Source organism: Narcine bancroftii, chromosome 8 (assembly GCF_036971445.1).
Source record: "Narcine bancroftii isolate sNarBan1 chromosome 8, sNarBan1.hap1, whole genome shotgun sequence".
NCBI lineage: Eukaryota > Metazoa > Chordata > Chondrichthyes > Torpediniformes > Narcinidae > Narcine > Narcine bancroftii.
This window is the reverse complement of record NC_091476.1, coordinates 16,675,125-16,688,857: the sequence shown is the minus strand read 5'-3', so window position 1 is coordinate 16,688,857 and position 13,733 is coordinate 16,675,125. Positions and strand designations below refer to the sequence as shown.

At 35.9% G+C, this 13,733-nt stretch overlaps 1 protein-coding gene across 2 annotated transcripts in view; it reads right to left on the bottom strand.

Annotated features, from left to right (window-relative positions):
• Nucleotides 1-664: 664 nt before the first annotated feature.
• cul4b (cullin 4B) overlaps nucleotides 665-13,733 on the bottom strand; it is a 44,492-nt gene continuing 31,423 nt past the window's right edge. For both annotated transcript variants that reach the window (XM_069892981.1, XM_069892982.1), the window contains 8 exons: nucleotides 13,554-13,664; nucleotides 13,286-13,371; nucleotides 9,692-9,799; nucleotides 6,752-6,865; nucleotides 4,666-4,771; nucleotides 3,956-4,128; nucleotides 2,269-2,421; nucleotides 665-1,957 (listed from right to left, as the gene is read on the bottom strand). In XM_069892981.1, coding sequence (XP_069749082.1) covers nucleotides 1,862-1,957; nucleotides 2,269-2,421; nucleotides 3,956-4,128; nucleotides 4,666-4,771; nucleotides 6,752-6,865; nucleotides 9,692-9,799; nucleotides 13,286-13,371; nucleotides 13,554-13,664 — 947 coding nt within the window. In that variant the 3' untranslated portion in view covers nucleotides 665-1,861. The remainder of the gene's footprint in view (nucleotides 1,958-2,268; nucleotides 2,422-3,955; nucleotides 4,129-4,665; nucleotides 4,772-6,751; nucleotides 6,866-9,691; nucleotides 9,800-13,285; nucleotides 13,372-13,553; nucleotides 13,665-13,733) is intronic.

Here is a 13,733-nt window from a genome sequence, read left to right as displayed (position 1 = left end):
ATATCTACATAATACAAAAGTTATAAAACAGATGACTTCCAGGGATCCCCAATTTTCAAGGTAAAATTGAAGTTTCCACCCAAATTCATGGCAGTATTCCTCAAGAACGTACCAGTTTGCTGCTTTGGTAATTCAACTGTATATTATTTAAAAAGCAATTTAGTATTGATATTGGATGATGTAACAACATTTGTTCTTCAAAATTTTAGCAATCCTAAATCAATATGCATTCTCGTTCTCAAAATTAATACATTCGATGAAAGTAGTTGATAGAAATTAATCTGAAAATCGCAGCTGGAATGAGGCATGTTCATCAAGTATTAAGAGTTCAAAGTTTTTTCCAAACGACCATCCTCCTCACCCGTCAACTTTAAATCCAAAAAAGTTGGTTCCATGGTTGTTTGACCTACTGAGCTTCTTTAACCATGGTGTCTACAGAATTTTGTGATTTACTTCCAAATTTACCCTAAGTGCAACTGATAAAATGGTCTTTTCAGCAGATGTTGCAACATTTAGTATCCTGTAATGGAAATGCTGGCTAATTTTCACTTTTCCCACCAAATAGTACCATTGATCCAAAGATTTTATATTTACAGCTGAATGCTCCCAAAGAGTTAGTAGATTGGGAAGAGAAAGGGAAATTAAAAGACTTATTACACAATACTATTTATTCAATATTTATTCAACACAGAAACCTTTAATATGGACCTCATTGACTTTCAGTAAGGGACATATATGTACATATTTAACAATTTCATTTGGAAAAGCCACAGTAGTCTTTGTGCACCTCTGTTTGTTGCTTGCTTGTAATTACAAAGGCTTCTTGATGTGCATCTGATGTTTAATTTTCATTCACCAAAGAACTGAGCAGTTTTAACATTTTATCAGGTTCATCTCCCCTTTCCCCTCCAAAGTAAAAAAGTTTATTAATTCAGTAAACGAGCAAGATTTTCCACAACCCAAGAGGAGTAAAGGTTGGAAAAAATGTATTTCTGGAGTCAACACCCTGATAATGTCCAGCAATAAATCTCCAAATGTTGCTGCATTCTCAGTGGTTAATCTACTATTGTGATAAATGATAAATAAAAATAGCAAATAGTTTGGAATTTTCCAGCAGGTTCAAAATACAAAACAGACATCACTGCATTACAGACAATAGTTTATTACCCACATTCCACTTTTGGCACCTCCTTTAGTTGTCAAAATGCTGGCAAAAACTGAACAAAATCTATTTGCAAAATAAAACATGTAAAGATAATGTTCACAACTAAGGATTGATGCCAATTATTTCATTGCAATAACAAAATCAATGGTAAAATAAAACTTCCAGAAATAGTGAACAAATAGGCTTCTCTCAATGCAGAGCTTCAAGTGTGAATGACACCAGTGGGATGCCTAATGATATCAAGTACTTTTGAAGACATGCTCATTTACTAGAAAAAGAGAAAAATAAAACAAGCTCTCCCTCCAAAAAACCATGGACACAACTCAAAATGATTCAACAATGACTTGACTAATCAAGAAGATAAAACTGATGAGGTGCAGCTCAGCATTGCATCTGTTCTTCACAATTAACAAAAGTTAGTTTGAAAGATGGGGAGGGGTTGTACTTGCTTTTGGAGACCACTGCTACCTCAAACATGTCGAAGTCCAATAGCATTAGCAGAGATTCACAAAGTACTCTCTGGTTGGGCACATGTTCCTTCAGAGAAGTTCTCTCCCAGTTATTTCAGTAATGCCATTTTCCATATATTTCTAGGCAATACCAACTAAAAACTCATTAACTGGGACCAACATCATAGCACTAAGCTATTGACCACCCAAGGTTTGAAGTGCTTGAAGTTTGTCTTCATTTGTAATTCTACGCCACATAGTTATATTGGTTGGTATTTTCTTTGTCTCTCTCCATGTAGTCCCTGTCAATTAAAGACTCGATTCTTTTCTTTAGATCAGCAGGCTGAAGGAAGAAATACAAAATATTATTTTTCTATGTCAGAATTTAACAGGATGCAGGATTGTTCTTTAATATTGATTTCATTGGACTGAATTGCTGTTTTCTCCATTGGAAAATTCTGATGGCTGACAATAAACACACTCCCACCCATATCAGTCATGTTCCCAAACACATCATGCATGAATAAAGCGCTTTGCATTTAAGAGTAAAAATTTACACTGATAAATCAAATTAGCAAAAACTTTAAAAAAAAACATCAAGATGAATACATGACATACTTTTACCAACATTCAAAAACACCAAGTAATGTGTACCTTGACTGGAAATTTCAGCTGGTTATATACTTCAGATACAAGAAGATTGTGGCTCAAAGTCTTTCGCATCTTCATTATTCGAACAATAGCAGCATCTATCTGATACTGCCTATCTTGAAACACTCTCTCAGTGGTGCTGGCCTGCTCTTCAACCTATAAGAAATTGTGAAAGTTGCAATACTTGAAAATTAATTTGGCCAGGACAACCTTATTAATAGTAGAATTAAATGGAAGTAATGGTTGAAAAGAAAAAAGTCAAGGTATGTTAGAATTTTTATTTGCAAAACTAGCTACTAAACTAACTTTTCACAAGTTTCTTTGATTTTTGTAGAGGCCTGTGAGTAGTGGATCAGTGCTGGGTCCATTGTTGTTTGTCATCTATATCAATTATGTAAATCAACCATTCTCAACCTTTTTTTCCAGCTATGGCAGTCCCTAGCCCCACCTCCCCATCCCGCCACCAAGGTGTATGGCCCCTTTCCCTGTGAAGCAATTATTTATTGGTTCCTTCCATACTTCCCTCCTAGAAAAACAATTCATTACATGGGGTGAAAAGATTCAAGGCTTTAACTTAAATGTACTGCAGTCCCTAGGGTGGACATGGGGCTCCCGTTGAGAATGGCTGATCCAGATAATGTGGTAAATTGGATCACGTGACACAAAGATTGGGTATGTAAAGGACAGAGAGGAAGGCTTTCAAAGCCTGCAGAGGGATCTGGACCAGCTGGATAAATGGCCTGAAAAATGGCAGATGAAATTTAATGCAGACAAGTGTGATGTGTTGTATTTTGGAAGGTCAAACCAAGGTAGGACATGCACACTAAACAGTAGGACACTGAGCACACTAAACAGTAGGGCACTGATGAGAACAGTAGAACAGAGGAATCTGGGAATATAGATAGATACACAATTCTCTGAAAGTGGTGTCACAGGTAGATACGATTGTAAAGAGAGCTTTTGGCATTCTGAACTTCATAAATCAACGTACTGAGTATTGGAGTTGAGATGTTATGGTAACATGGTACAAGACACTGGTGAGGCCAAATTTGGATTATTGTGTGCAGTTTTGGACACCTAACTATAGGAAAGATATGAATAAATTTGAGAAAGTACAGAGAAGATTTACTAAGATGTTTCTGGGACTTGAGGAAGGAAATTATAGGGAAAGGTTAAATAAGTTACGACTTTATTCCCTGGAACATCGAGGAATAAGGGGAAATTTGATGGAGGTATACAAAATTATGATGGGCATAGAGTAAATGCAAGTTGGCTTTTTCCAATGAGGTCAGCAGAGATACAAACCAGAGGACATGGGTTAAGGGTGAAATGCAAGTTTAAGATGAACAATAGGGGAAATTTCTTCACACAGAGCAGTAGGTGTACAGAACAAGCTGCCAGCTCAATTTTAAAATTTAAGAAAAATTTGGATGGGTCGGGGGGGGGGGGTATGGAGGGAACTGGGGGTAGATCAATGGAACTAGGCAGAATAATAGTTCAGCGCAGACTAGATAGCCAAAAGGCCTGTTTTCTGTACTGTAATGCCCTATGATTCTAACCTAGAGGCCTATAAAGTATCCCATATTCCAACACTAGCTTCCCTTCGACATTCAATAGTACAATTACAAATAAATCGTGTTCTAAGCATTTTAATGGGAAACCCTCTCAAGAAATTAGGGATCTTGCATACCGTTTCTTTCATCTGGATCTGGTTAATCTTGATCCTGAACAATTTATGTTTGAAATCATCATTACAGGTGAACTTATCATAGTCTTCTACGTCTTTGCTTTTTGGAGTCTTGGTCAATACACGTGCTTTGCCACATGCCAATGACTGTAATGTTCTTCGTAATTCTCCATTCTCTGGTGATGAAATTTTCATAATCAACAAAATATCATTTATTTGACCTTCCATTTTCTGAGAATTATATGAAAGAGACCCTCCAATACTTTGTATAATTGGTCATTTTCTTGTGAGCCAAGGCCATAAAAGCCCTTTAAAAAATGATAGGCGTCACAACTGATTCTAGTCTTATCTAATGTCCCTTTACATGAATGGACACCCAAATTCACAAACTTATTTTTTCTTCTTCTCCATACCTCAGATTAATTAATGTGCCTCAACTAAGATCTAAGTGGTATACCAATAAAATTTTTACCTTGGGAGGATGACAAAAATATTAGATCTATTACTCAAGCATTATTCCCACCCCCCCCCCCCCTATTCAAGCTTTGAGAAGAATGACTTTCATAATTAGAGTCTGTCACTTACTTTCTTAGAAGTGTAACCCCCCCCCCTTTTTCCCCCATTTTACAAATTTGTACTTTTGAACACCTTGTACAGTTATGTAATACAGTCATTCAATAAAATTCCAATTCTTGGAAAGAAAGAACACAAACCTATTCCGGTAGCAGTTTTAATTTCCTCCAAACTGAACTCCTCCCCTTCATTGAACATGAGTAATACCAGAGTTTGGAAAAGTGACACTTGAAGCTCTTTCTTACCCTATTGTCAAACGAGATAACATTTTTTAAATGTTATTTTTTTTGTTAAATTATTATAATAACTTACCAGAATTAAAATAGATTACGTATTAGTTGCATGGAGCAACTTACCATTTTACAAGGATAGAACTGAGTCCTTGTAATTTACTAAACCATGAAATATTCCTCAAATGTGGTTGTTGAAAGTGAGTACAACTATTTTTTTTTACAATGTATTCACAGGATGTTGAATACTTGCCTTAAATACTCTGAGATGGCAGTGGTAATGAGCTGTTTTCACAGAGCAGAAGGCATTCCTGCAGGTTCAACTTAGAGATGGTGTCATGCATTGGCTGTGCTAAGTTGGGATTCCCTATTGAAGATGGCAATGATCTTACAGTTTTGCAACAATTCCAGTTTTGAAACTAGTCGCATTGTTCTCCATTTTAAAGTTCAGTGCACACAACAAACGAGATTACCTCGGGAAAAATACAAGGGTACTTAAAGTTACCACTTGGGTACATGGGGAAACAGAAATTTTGGGAATTTGTGAATATTAATTTTATGAACATCATCCCTCTAATTTTCTTTTAATGATATTGACTCTTGTGCATCTAAGGTCACACCTTTTCAGCATTTCCAGTACTCTTCTTGACAGCAAATTCAGAAAGCATCAATCTCAGATTCAATCAGGTCTTTATTTCCATATTTCAACAAGTCTTCATTATATAGTTGCGGGGACATTGAAAGGATCTCTCAGATTTCAACTTATTTCCTTAAACTGTAATGGAATATACCAGCAGGGACAGGAGATGTACGAAAGCTTGCAATCCAATTCAGAGAGATTGCCCTAGTCTTTGTTAAAGTAAATAGCAAATGAAAAAAACCCAAAATTTTGAGCAACAGTATTTGTGAAATTGGTTCTGGAAAAGATCATTGAGTTTCCATTCAGAAATCCTTTTCAAGCATTTTAATGCTAGCCAGCTACCAAGTAAAATTGAGACTTTGGCCTGATAATCTTCTCACCAGCAGACTTCCATCTACTGATCCATCAACTTTCTACACCATCCATCCTGATGCAAAGTTGTGCTCTGGAACTGGCCAAATACATTTCATGAAAACCAACGAGTAACAAGATTGGAAAAACCATTATGGACTATTATTTAAATGTAAATTATACATTTAGACTCCCAGCAAAACAGGCCAACAAGTCCATGCCACCCAATTACACCCTATTGACCTACATCCCCAGAACATTTTGAATGGTGGAATGAAACCCATGCAGATATGGGTAGAACGTACAAACTCCTTACAGACAGCATGGGATTGGTGTATTCCCAGGGAAAGGGGAAGCACACAACTTTGCACTGTTGTACAATAAATGTTCTTTGTTCTAAATTTTTGTCTTGAGCGAAACCTGTGAAGGTACTTCTGTTTCTCACAGATATTAATTACAGACAGCATGGGATTCAAACCCCGGATGCTGGTACTGTAACAGCGTTGCGCTAACTGCTATGCTAACCGTGTCACCCTTGATCCAGAGAAACCTATCATTGTACAAGTGGGTCACATTGAATGTCTTGAGATAGAGAACAGATCTCTACTGATCTTCAGGAACTTGGTTACATGGATATGCAACAAAAGCCAATTTACCAAGAAAGAGAACTCCCAGAGTGAAAAATTAAGTGCGTTTGGCATTTTTTGATCAGAAGGTTATGAAACCAATCATTCCCTCACCTCTGCTTCCCTTCTCCTTTCAGTATATTTTAATAATTTAAAGTAAAGCTTCTAATTGAACAAATGAGCACAGACCGTCAGTTCAAATATCCTGTAATGTGGCTGAAATCCAGGATATTTGATGCCTGAATTATCACAAAAGCTAACTTGCAGAAAGTTTCAAGCTTAGATTCAGAAAATTAAGCATTTAAGCTTCAAAACTTCCTGTTATGTCAGTGTCTATCTTAATAACTTGATTTTAAAAAGTCCAAATTTTGAAACATACCTCTTTAAATTCTGCTTTCAGCACGCAATGACCCAATGTTGATTGCCACTGTAACTTCCTACCACTGTGCTTACCCAGATAAAAGGTCTTGAAAATCTCCTGAAGTTTAACCATCTACAGAAGAAGAAAAGGAGTAAATGTTTTTGTGATTGCATAAAACTGGGCATGTCAATTTGTGCTCTCATGGCTATGCATTCAATGGTTTAATGCAGGTATATCAGCTATTGAGAAGCATTTCATTGGAATCAAATGAAGCAAGCCCTCAAGGACAAGTATTCTCATCCAGTTTTGCCATATGCGTTAGTGACATTGAAGGTTAACAAATTAACATTTGAATAAAATCAAACTGATGCTTTGAATCACTCAAATCCATTTAATGGGTTGACAATAGATGATAACAAATTTAAACATCCTGAGGAGAAACTTAAAAGCAGTACATTCCTGTCTGCCACAAAATAAAAAGATAAAGGAAGCTCAATCACTGCTAACGAGCAAAATTATGGAATATAGTCCAAGAGGAAATTTGCAGGGAAACATAAAAACATAAATGTGTGAAGAGAAAAATAAAGCAAAGAAAGTCAGAATCAGGAGAATTCGTTAGAGAGAACAAGGAGATGGCAGATCAACTGAATAACTCATTTGGTTCTGTCTTCACTAAGGATACGCCCATAACATTCCTGGAATACATGGGGGCTGAGGAACCAGCATAGAAGAGGGATTGAAGAAAAATGTTGTAAGTTATGCATTTGCGTTTGGTAAATTGATGGCGTTGAAAGTTGATAAATCTCCGGGGTCTGATGGTATTCACCCTAGAACACACAAGGAGATGACTCTCAAGATGATGGATGCACTCGTAATTATTTTCCAGCATTCTTTACTCTGGATCAGTTTGGATTGAAGGGTTGCTAATGTAACTTTTTAAAAAAAAAAGGAAGAGGGAAAACAATGATTGACCAGTTAACCTGACTTCAGTAGTTGGAAACATTAAGTCAATTATTAATATCAATAAAGACGTTGTTACTATGTATTTGGAGAAAAGCGATAGGATTAATCCAAATCAGAAAGGATTTACAGAAGGAAAACCATGCTTGACAGATTTTTGGAATTTTTTTTTTAAACAATTTAACCAGTAGAGTGGACCAGATGATGTGCTGTACTTTGAGTTTCAAGGGGATTTTGATAAGTTCCCATGCCAGAGATTGGTGTGAAGAACTAGAGAACATGGCAAAGAATGTGAGAGAATAAAAACATAATGGTGGAGAAACTCAACCACTGTGTCTGCAGACCTTTGTGTTTTCCTGAAGAGTGTAATATATTGATATGGCATGCAGGAATCAGAGAATGGTAATAAAGGGGTCCTTTTCAGATTGGTAGTTTCTAGAGGGGTACCACAAGGTTCAGATCTTAGTGCATAGGGCCTTGTTGAGACCACAGCTTAATTGTTTTGTACAGTTTTAATTGCCTAATCTGAGAGAGGAGAGTGCAGCAAAGGTTCATCAGCCTGATTCCTGGGAGGGCCATTACTGCCACATGAAGAAAGACTAGATAGACCATGGCTATGCTCATCAGAACTTAGAATGAGAAGGGATCTCACAGAAACAAAATCTGACAGATGAGATGTGTAAGAATCTCGGGGAAGTTTAGAACAAAGGGTCACAGACCAAGGACAAGAAGTAAGTATGGAACTTCTTCACTTAACTGTGAACTTAAGGAATTTCCTGTCCATAATGGCTAAAGGGATCAAGGAGAATGGAGAAAAACGGGTACCGAGGTCACACCATTATTGTACTGAATGTTGCAGCAGGCTCGAAGAGAAGAATGGCCTTCTCCTACACCTATATTCTATGATTCTTGCAAATCTTCACAGTATTATCCCTTTTTCCTTAACTTTCTATAGTTTAGACAATTGTTGCAATCATCATGGTTTCTTTAAAAAACAAATTAAACAGGGAGAACCCAGATTTTCTCCACTATTCCTGTGGTAAAACCACTGGCTGCAGTTTATCTGTTCTTAGTATTATAGATGAAGTCACAAAAAGTAGAATGACAAGGAATGTAGCATCATGGTTCTTGATTAAAATTGATCTTCCTAAATTATAAAGTAAATACATTTCAATAATCCTACATAGATTTTTGTGGTCAAAGCAGATTCAATTACTAGTTATTTTCCCCCAAAATATACTGAAGTCAGAGCGATATCATAAAGCAACTGCCCAATAAATTTTATCCAAATATTCCAAAGGCAGTGGATTTGTAGGTAAAGTAATGTTTACTTAAAATGACAAGTCACAAAAAAAAGATTGAATTTTCATCCTTGATTCTCTTCACTCTCCACCACCACAGATATTAATGAGTCATTTTATTTCAGACCAGTTTTCCACACCTGCTTTAAAATAAGTGATACGTTGACAATCAAGCAACACAATAGAGGCAATAGACCAAGTCTCTGGAGACTCTGCGCCTACAAGTGACAAAATGAAAGCTAAATTGAAAAGGAAGGACATCTCCAGCCATAAAATCTGAAAACAATGAATAATAGTGTTATCCACTGAAAGAATCATTTCATCTTTCAAGTGCAGCAAATAGACCTGCTGTCTCAGTTCTGGAAACCAGGTCAAATCCTGATTTCTCATGCCATGTGGAGTTTGGATATTTTGCCTGTGACTGATTGGGTTTCTTCTGGATTCTCTGGTTTCTTCCCACATCCAAAAGATGTACAAATTGATAAGTTAATTGACCATTGTAAATTGACTCTCGTGTGCACTTGAGTGACGGAACCTGGGCAGAGACAATGGGAAGGTGGGGAGAATAAATTAGGATTAATGTAAACAAATGCTTGATGATTGGCATTGATTTGGAAACTGAAGGGCCTATTTCTGTACTGTATAACTATGATGGTAATTTTATTCCATTTATTATTGCTTAACAAAATACACCAACCTCCAGGGGTAAATGAACTTCCATGGGCACATATGTTGGCCAGTAACCCATTGTGAGGATGTTTACAGTCAGTTCAAGGTTCCCAGGTATATTCTGATTTTGCATGTACTGTGAAAGATCAAAAGCATTAAACAAGTCAGCCTCAGAAAGGTTCGATCAAAATCCAAATTTTCTTCAGACGTTTATCATATTGAGTAGCAAACAAACACAAGACAAGATCTCCATCCCATCATCATAACTTCTGTAGTGCATTACATTTAAGAATTCGATGTTCTTTCACTTCTGATTTCTTGTGTTAGAATTCCTAGTTTAATTTGTCAGGACCCAAGCACTAGCATTTTCCCTTCATCAATATGTGCATTAAAACCTGCCTCCTGTCGCAAAATCTTGTGGTTCTATAATAAAAATTTTAACAAATCCTCTCTTCCACAAAACATGAATCATTTTACAACACTGAAGGCTCTATGTGAATCCAAATAATTTTTGCTCCAGTGATACTAATGTAAAGTGTTCAGACAAGTTGACAACTGCTACAAATTGCTATCTAGTGCAACACTGTCACAAGGCCTTGTTTTTACAAGTCTCTTAATTTGAACTATTCCTAAAATCTATTTTTTTTTAATTTTGCTTATGTCTGAATATATTAAGTGAGGGCATCAATGCCTCTCCTGCCTCACTCACACCTCATACCTGGAACTATGTAGCTTACTAAAATAAGAAAATAACAAAAGCATTTTCAAATACAAAATCAATGCTGAGGTTCTCTCACTAACAATACATCTGGCTACACCCTTACAGCACAAGAAATAGTAACAGGAATTTGTCATTCAGCTTCCTTAAACGAGCTCCACCATCAGGTCAGGGCTGATCTACCTCAACACCATTTTTCTGCCCAGTCCCCATATCCCTTAATACCACTTATATCCAGAAATATATTTTGAATGCAATGAGCTGATACCACACCCGTTTTAGGTATTGGCCACTTACAATGTCTCTTTCTCTATGAAAGAGAAGGGGTATGAATGAATAGTTTGTTAAACATGCATCTCCTTCTGAATGTTGCAAAGTTTTTGATCACAAGAACTTAAATTGTTAATATCATTAAGTTATGAGTATCACATTTATTGTCCAACTTTTAAGTTTAAAAGTTCTGGTATCCTCTTTTGAGATTCCCAAGTGACATCACCACAAATTATCCTGCAATGTCCCTTGACTACTCAAATTTATACCACTAATAATTGATTTGAATTTCAATGTCACACAAATTTTGCATTAGAAACCCCATGAAAGTAACTTTATAGTACAGAGAAAAAAGTTAAACTTCATATATTAGACCAGGGGCGGGCAACTTTCGGCCCATGGGCCGGATCTGGCCCGCAACCCAATGCAAAAGTACCATATGCACCCAGCCCACCGATACAAGTTCAGACATGTGCCGCATAACATCTATTCAGGCAACATCTGACCACATATACTTCTGTGGTACCATAAGACTACAACAGAGATCAGAAATCCCAATTGGAGAACTTGATGTAATTGATGAAAATAGACGTAGTGATCGCAAGAGCTTCCTGCACATAACATGTGTATCTCATGTCTCTTGTATACAAAGCAATTGTGCTGCCAGGCGTATAATGGTACAGTACATAATCTATAATACATGTGTCTTGATAATCATAATAAATGCCTATGTTACTGGCTTATGTACTGTAATTTTTTTTGTTATTTTAATGTGAAGTTTCCTTACTTACAAATTAAAAGTTTATCACAGATGATGTGTCTGTTTGGCAGTACATACATGTGTGAGCAACTGTTCTCAAAAATGAAATACACCAAGAACCACTTGAGAACATATATGACTAATGTCCATTTAGGTCTTGTTAATGGCATCAACAACTATGCTACCAATATCAAAATGGTTTCAAACAACAAACAAAATCAAGCTTCCCACTGATTGAGCTGCAGTCTGTTTTGAGGTTAGTTATTTTGTTTTCAATATGACTAATTTTTCTCCTTCTTGACTTCTATGCTTTTTTAAAAAATTGTTTCATTTTTGATGCACTTCCAGATTTGAAGATGCCTTCCCTGACCTGAAATGCATCATCGTCATTTCTTGGAAGGAATACAACTGATCTTGTGGCTTGAATTGTACGTGGATTGTTTTTGATAAATTATCATTAGTTACATTCATACATTATACATTCTGTACTTCAGGCAGAGACAATTAAAAACCTAAATTACATAATGTCTGTTTCAGTATTTATTTCATTTATGGTACCATCAGTGCAGCATGCCGTTAAATCACTGACACACCATCCAGCCCACGCATTGAAAAAGGTTACCTGCTCCCCATATTAGACATTTAAAATAGAATATTTTCAAAAAATGTGCTTAGAAATTAGCACAGTTTACGGTACAATAAAAATATTTCCATTAACTATATATTTCAGTTTGTAAGCAATGCAAAATTACAGATTTTTCCAAAAAAGTCTGTAAATAGAATTTCTATTTTTCACATTTGTAGACAACAAGAGTCAAGCCATTTATAAAAAATGTAATCAATTCCCAAGGTCACTAAATGCAAACTTTAACAAGGCAGATCAGGGCAAATTATGGGTGTGAGAAAATAAAATTAAATGGAGCTCAATCAACAGTCATTATGAAGTGAATCTGACCAATTATTTTCCAAAACGTACATTTGGAATATTATCTTACGACTCTAAATGTTCTGAAAGGAATTTGGTCCACTGCATCTTTTCTCTAAAAAGGTGGTCTGGTTTGGTCCATGATCCAGCTTTCTGTCCTCAACCAACAAATTAGCTCTTCACAATAATGCCCAATTATTTGTTGGAAGTTCTCACTGTACCTCCTTTAAGAGAATGCATTCCAGGTCACAATAATCATACACGAAAATATTTTTAATTTTCCCTCCAGATCTTTTGCCAGTTAAGCTTGAATCTGTGACCTCTGATCACACGTCACAGAAAAATTTCTCTTCCTCAAAGCCACTGAGTGTTGATTCTTCTCTTAATTTGCAACCAAAGATCATCCTTTGCTCTTCCAGTTTGCCCTTGTAACAAAACTCACTCTTAATTTCATCCTGAAATAACTCAATATTTCCACCTCTTAACATCTTTTTCTGAACACAAATAGTTAGAAGGCATAGTTACTCAGTTTTAAGTTTTTATTCACTACTTCCAGTTTCGTAGAAATTCATTAGAATTAAATATATTGATGTGATTATGAAAGCACATTTAAAACTTAAATCTACATTTTTCCAGGTTGAATGTGACAAAAAGCATGCAATCTGTAAAATCAAATGAACTTTCTGCGGAGTCGTTAACATTTCAAATAGTGGAGACATGAAATAGATAAATAGTGGAAGTTAACATCAACTCAAACAGAATAGATAGAAAGTAGATTAATTTGCATAGAACTCTTGACCTAAGCAACTGGTTCACCAAATTGAAATGGTTCACACTGGGATTATAATAACAATCTCAAAATAAGATGGAAATGTATTGCCAGCAATCTCAAAAAAAGTTAAAATAAGCATACAATATCAACTTAACAATCTAAACTAAAATGTGATACCTGCTTAAACTGGATCATAATATCTTTTGAGAGCTCCATGTCTCTGAACATTCCTTCCAATTTGCTGGTGAATGCAGCTCCACATTCTTAAAAACAAAAATATTACCAATAGACTAGCCAGCAGTAAGGAGCATGCATAATCTATTTGCTATCAAAGAACCAAAACAAGCATTATGAGCAGAACAGTAATCAGTAATTAATTATTAACATTTTTTTTCAGGAACTGAAGCATACACTCCAACGCAATTTACATAAAAAGCAAACTCACCATGTTTCAATTTGGACAGCATTGATTTTTCTGCATCTACTGATGCACTCTTTCCCACCAATAGTCTCTTTGCCAAGTCCTTCTTATAAAATGCCTCAAATACATCTTTTCCTATTTTTCAAAACATGAAAAATGTATGGTAAACATGAAAAATGGACTAAAAAATGTTCCTTCTACCAT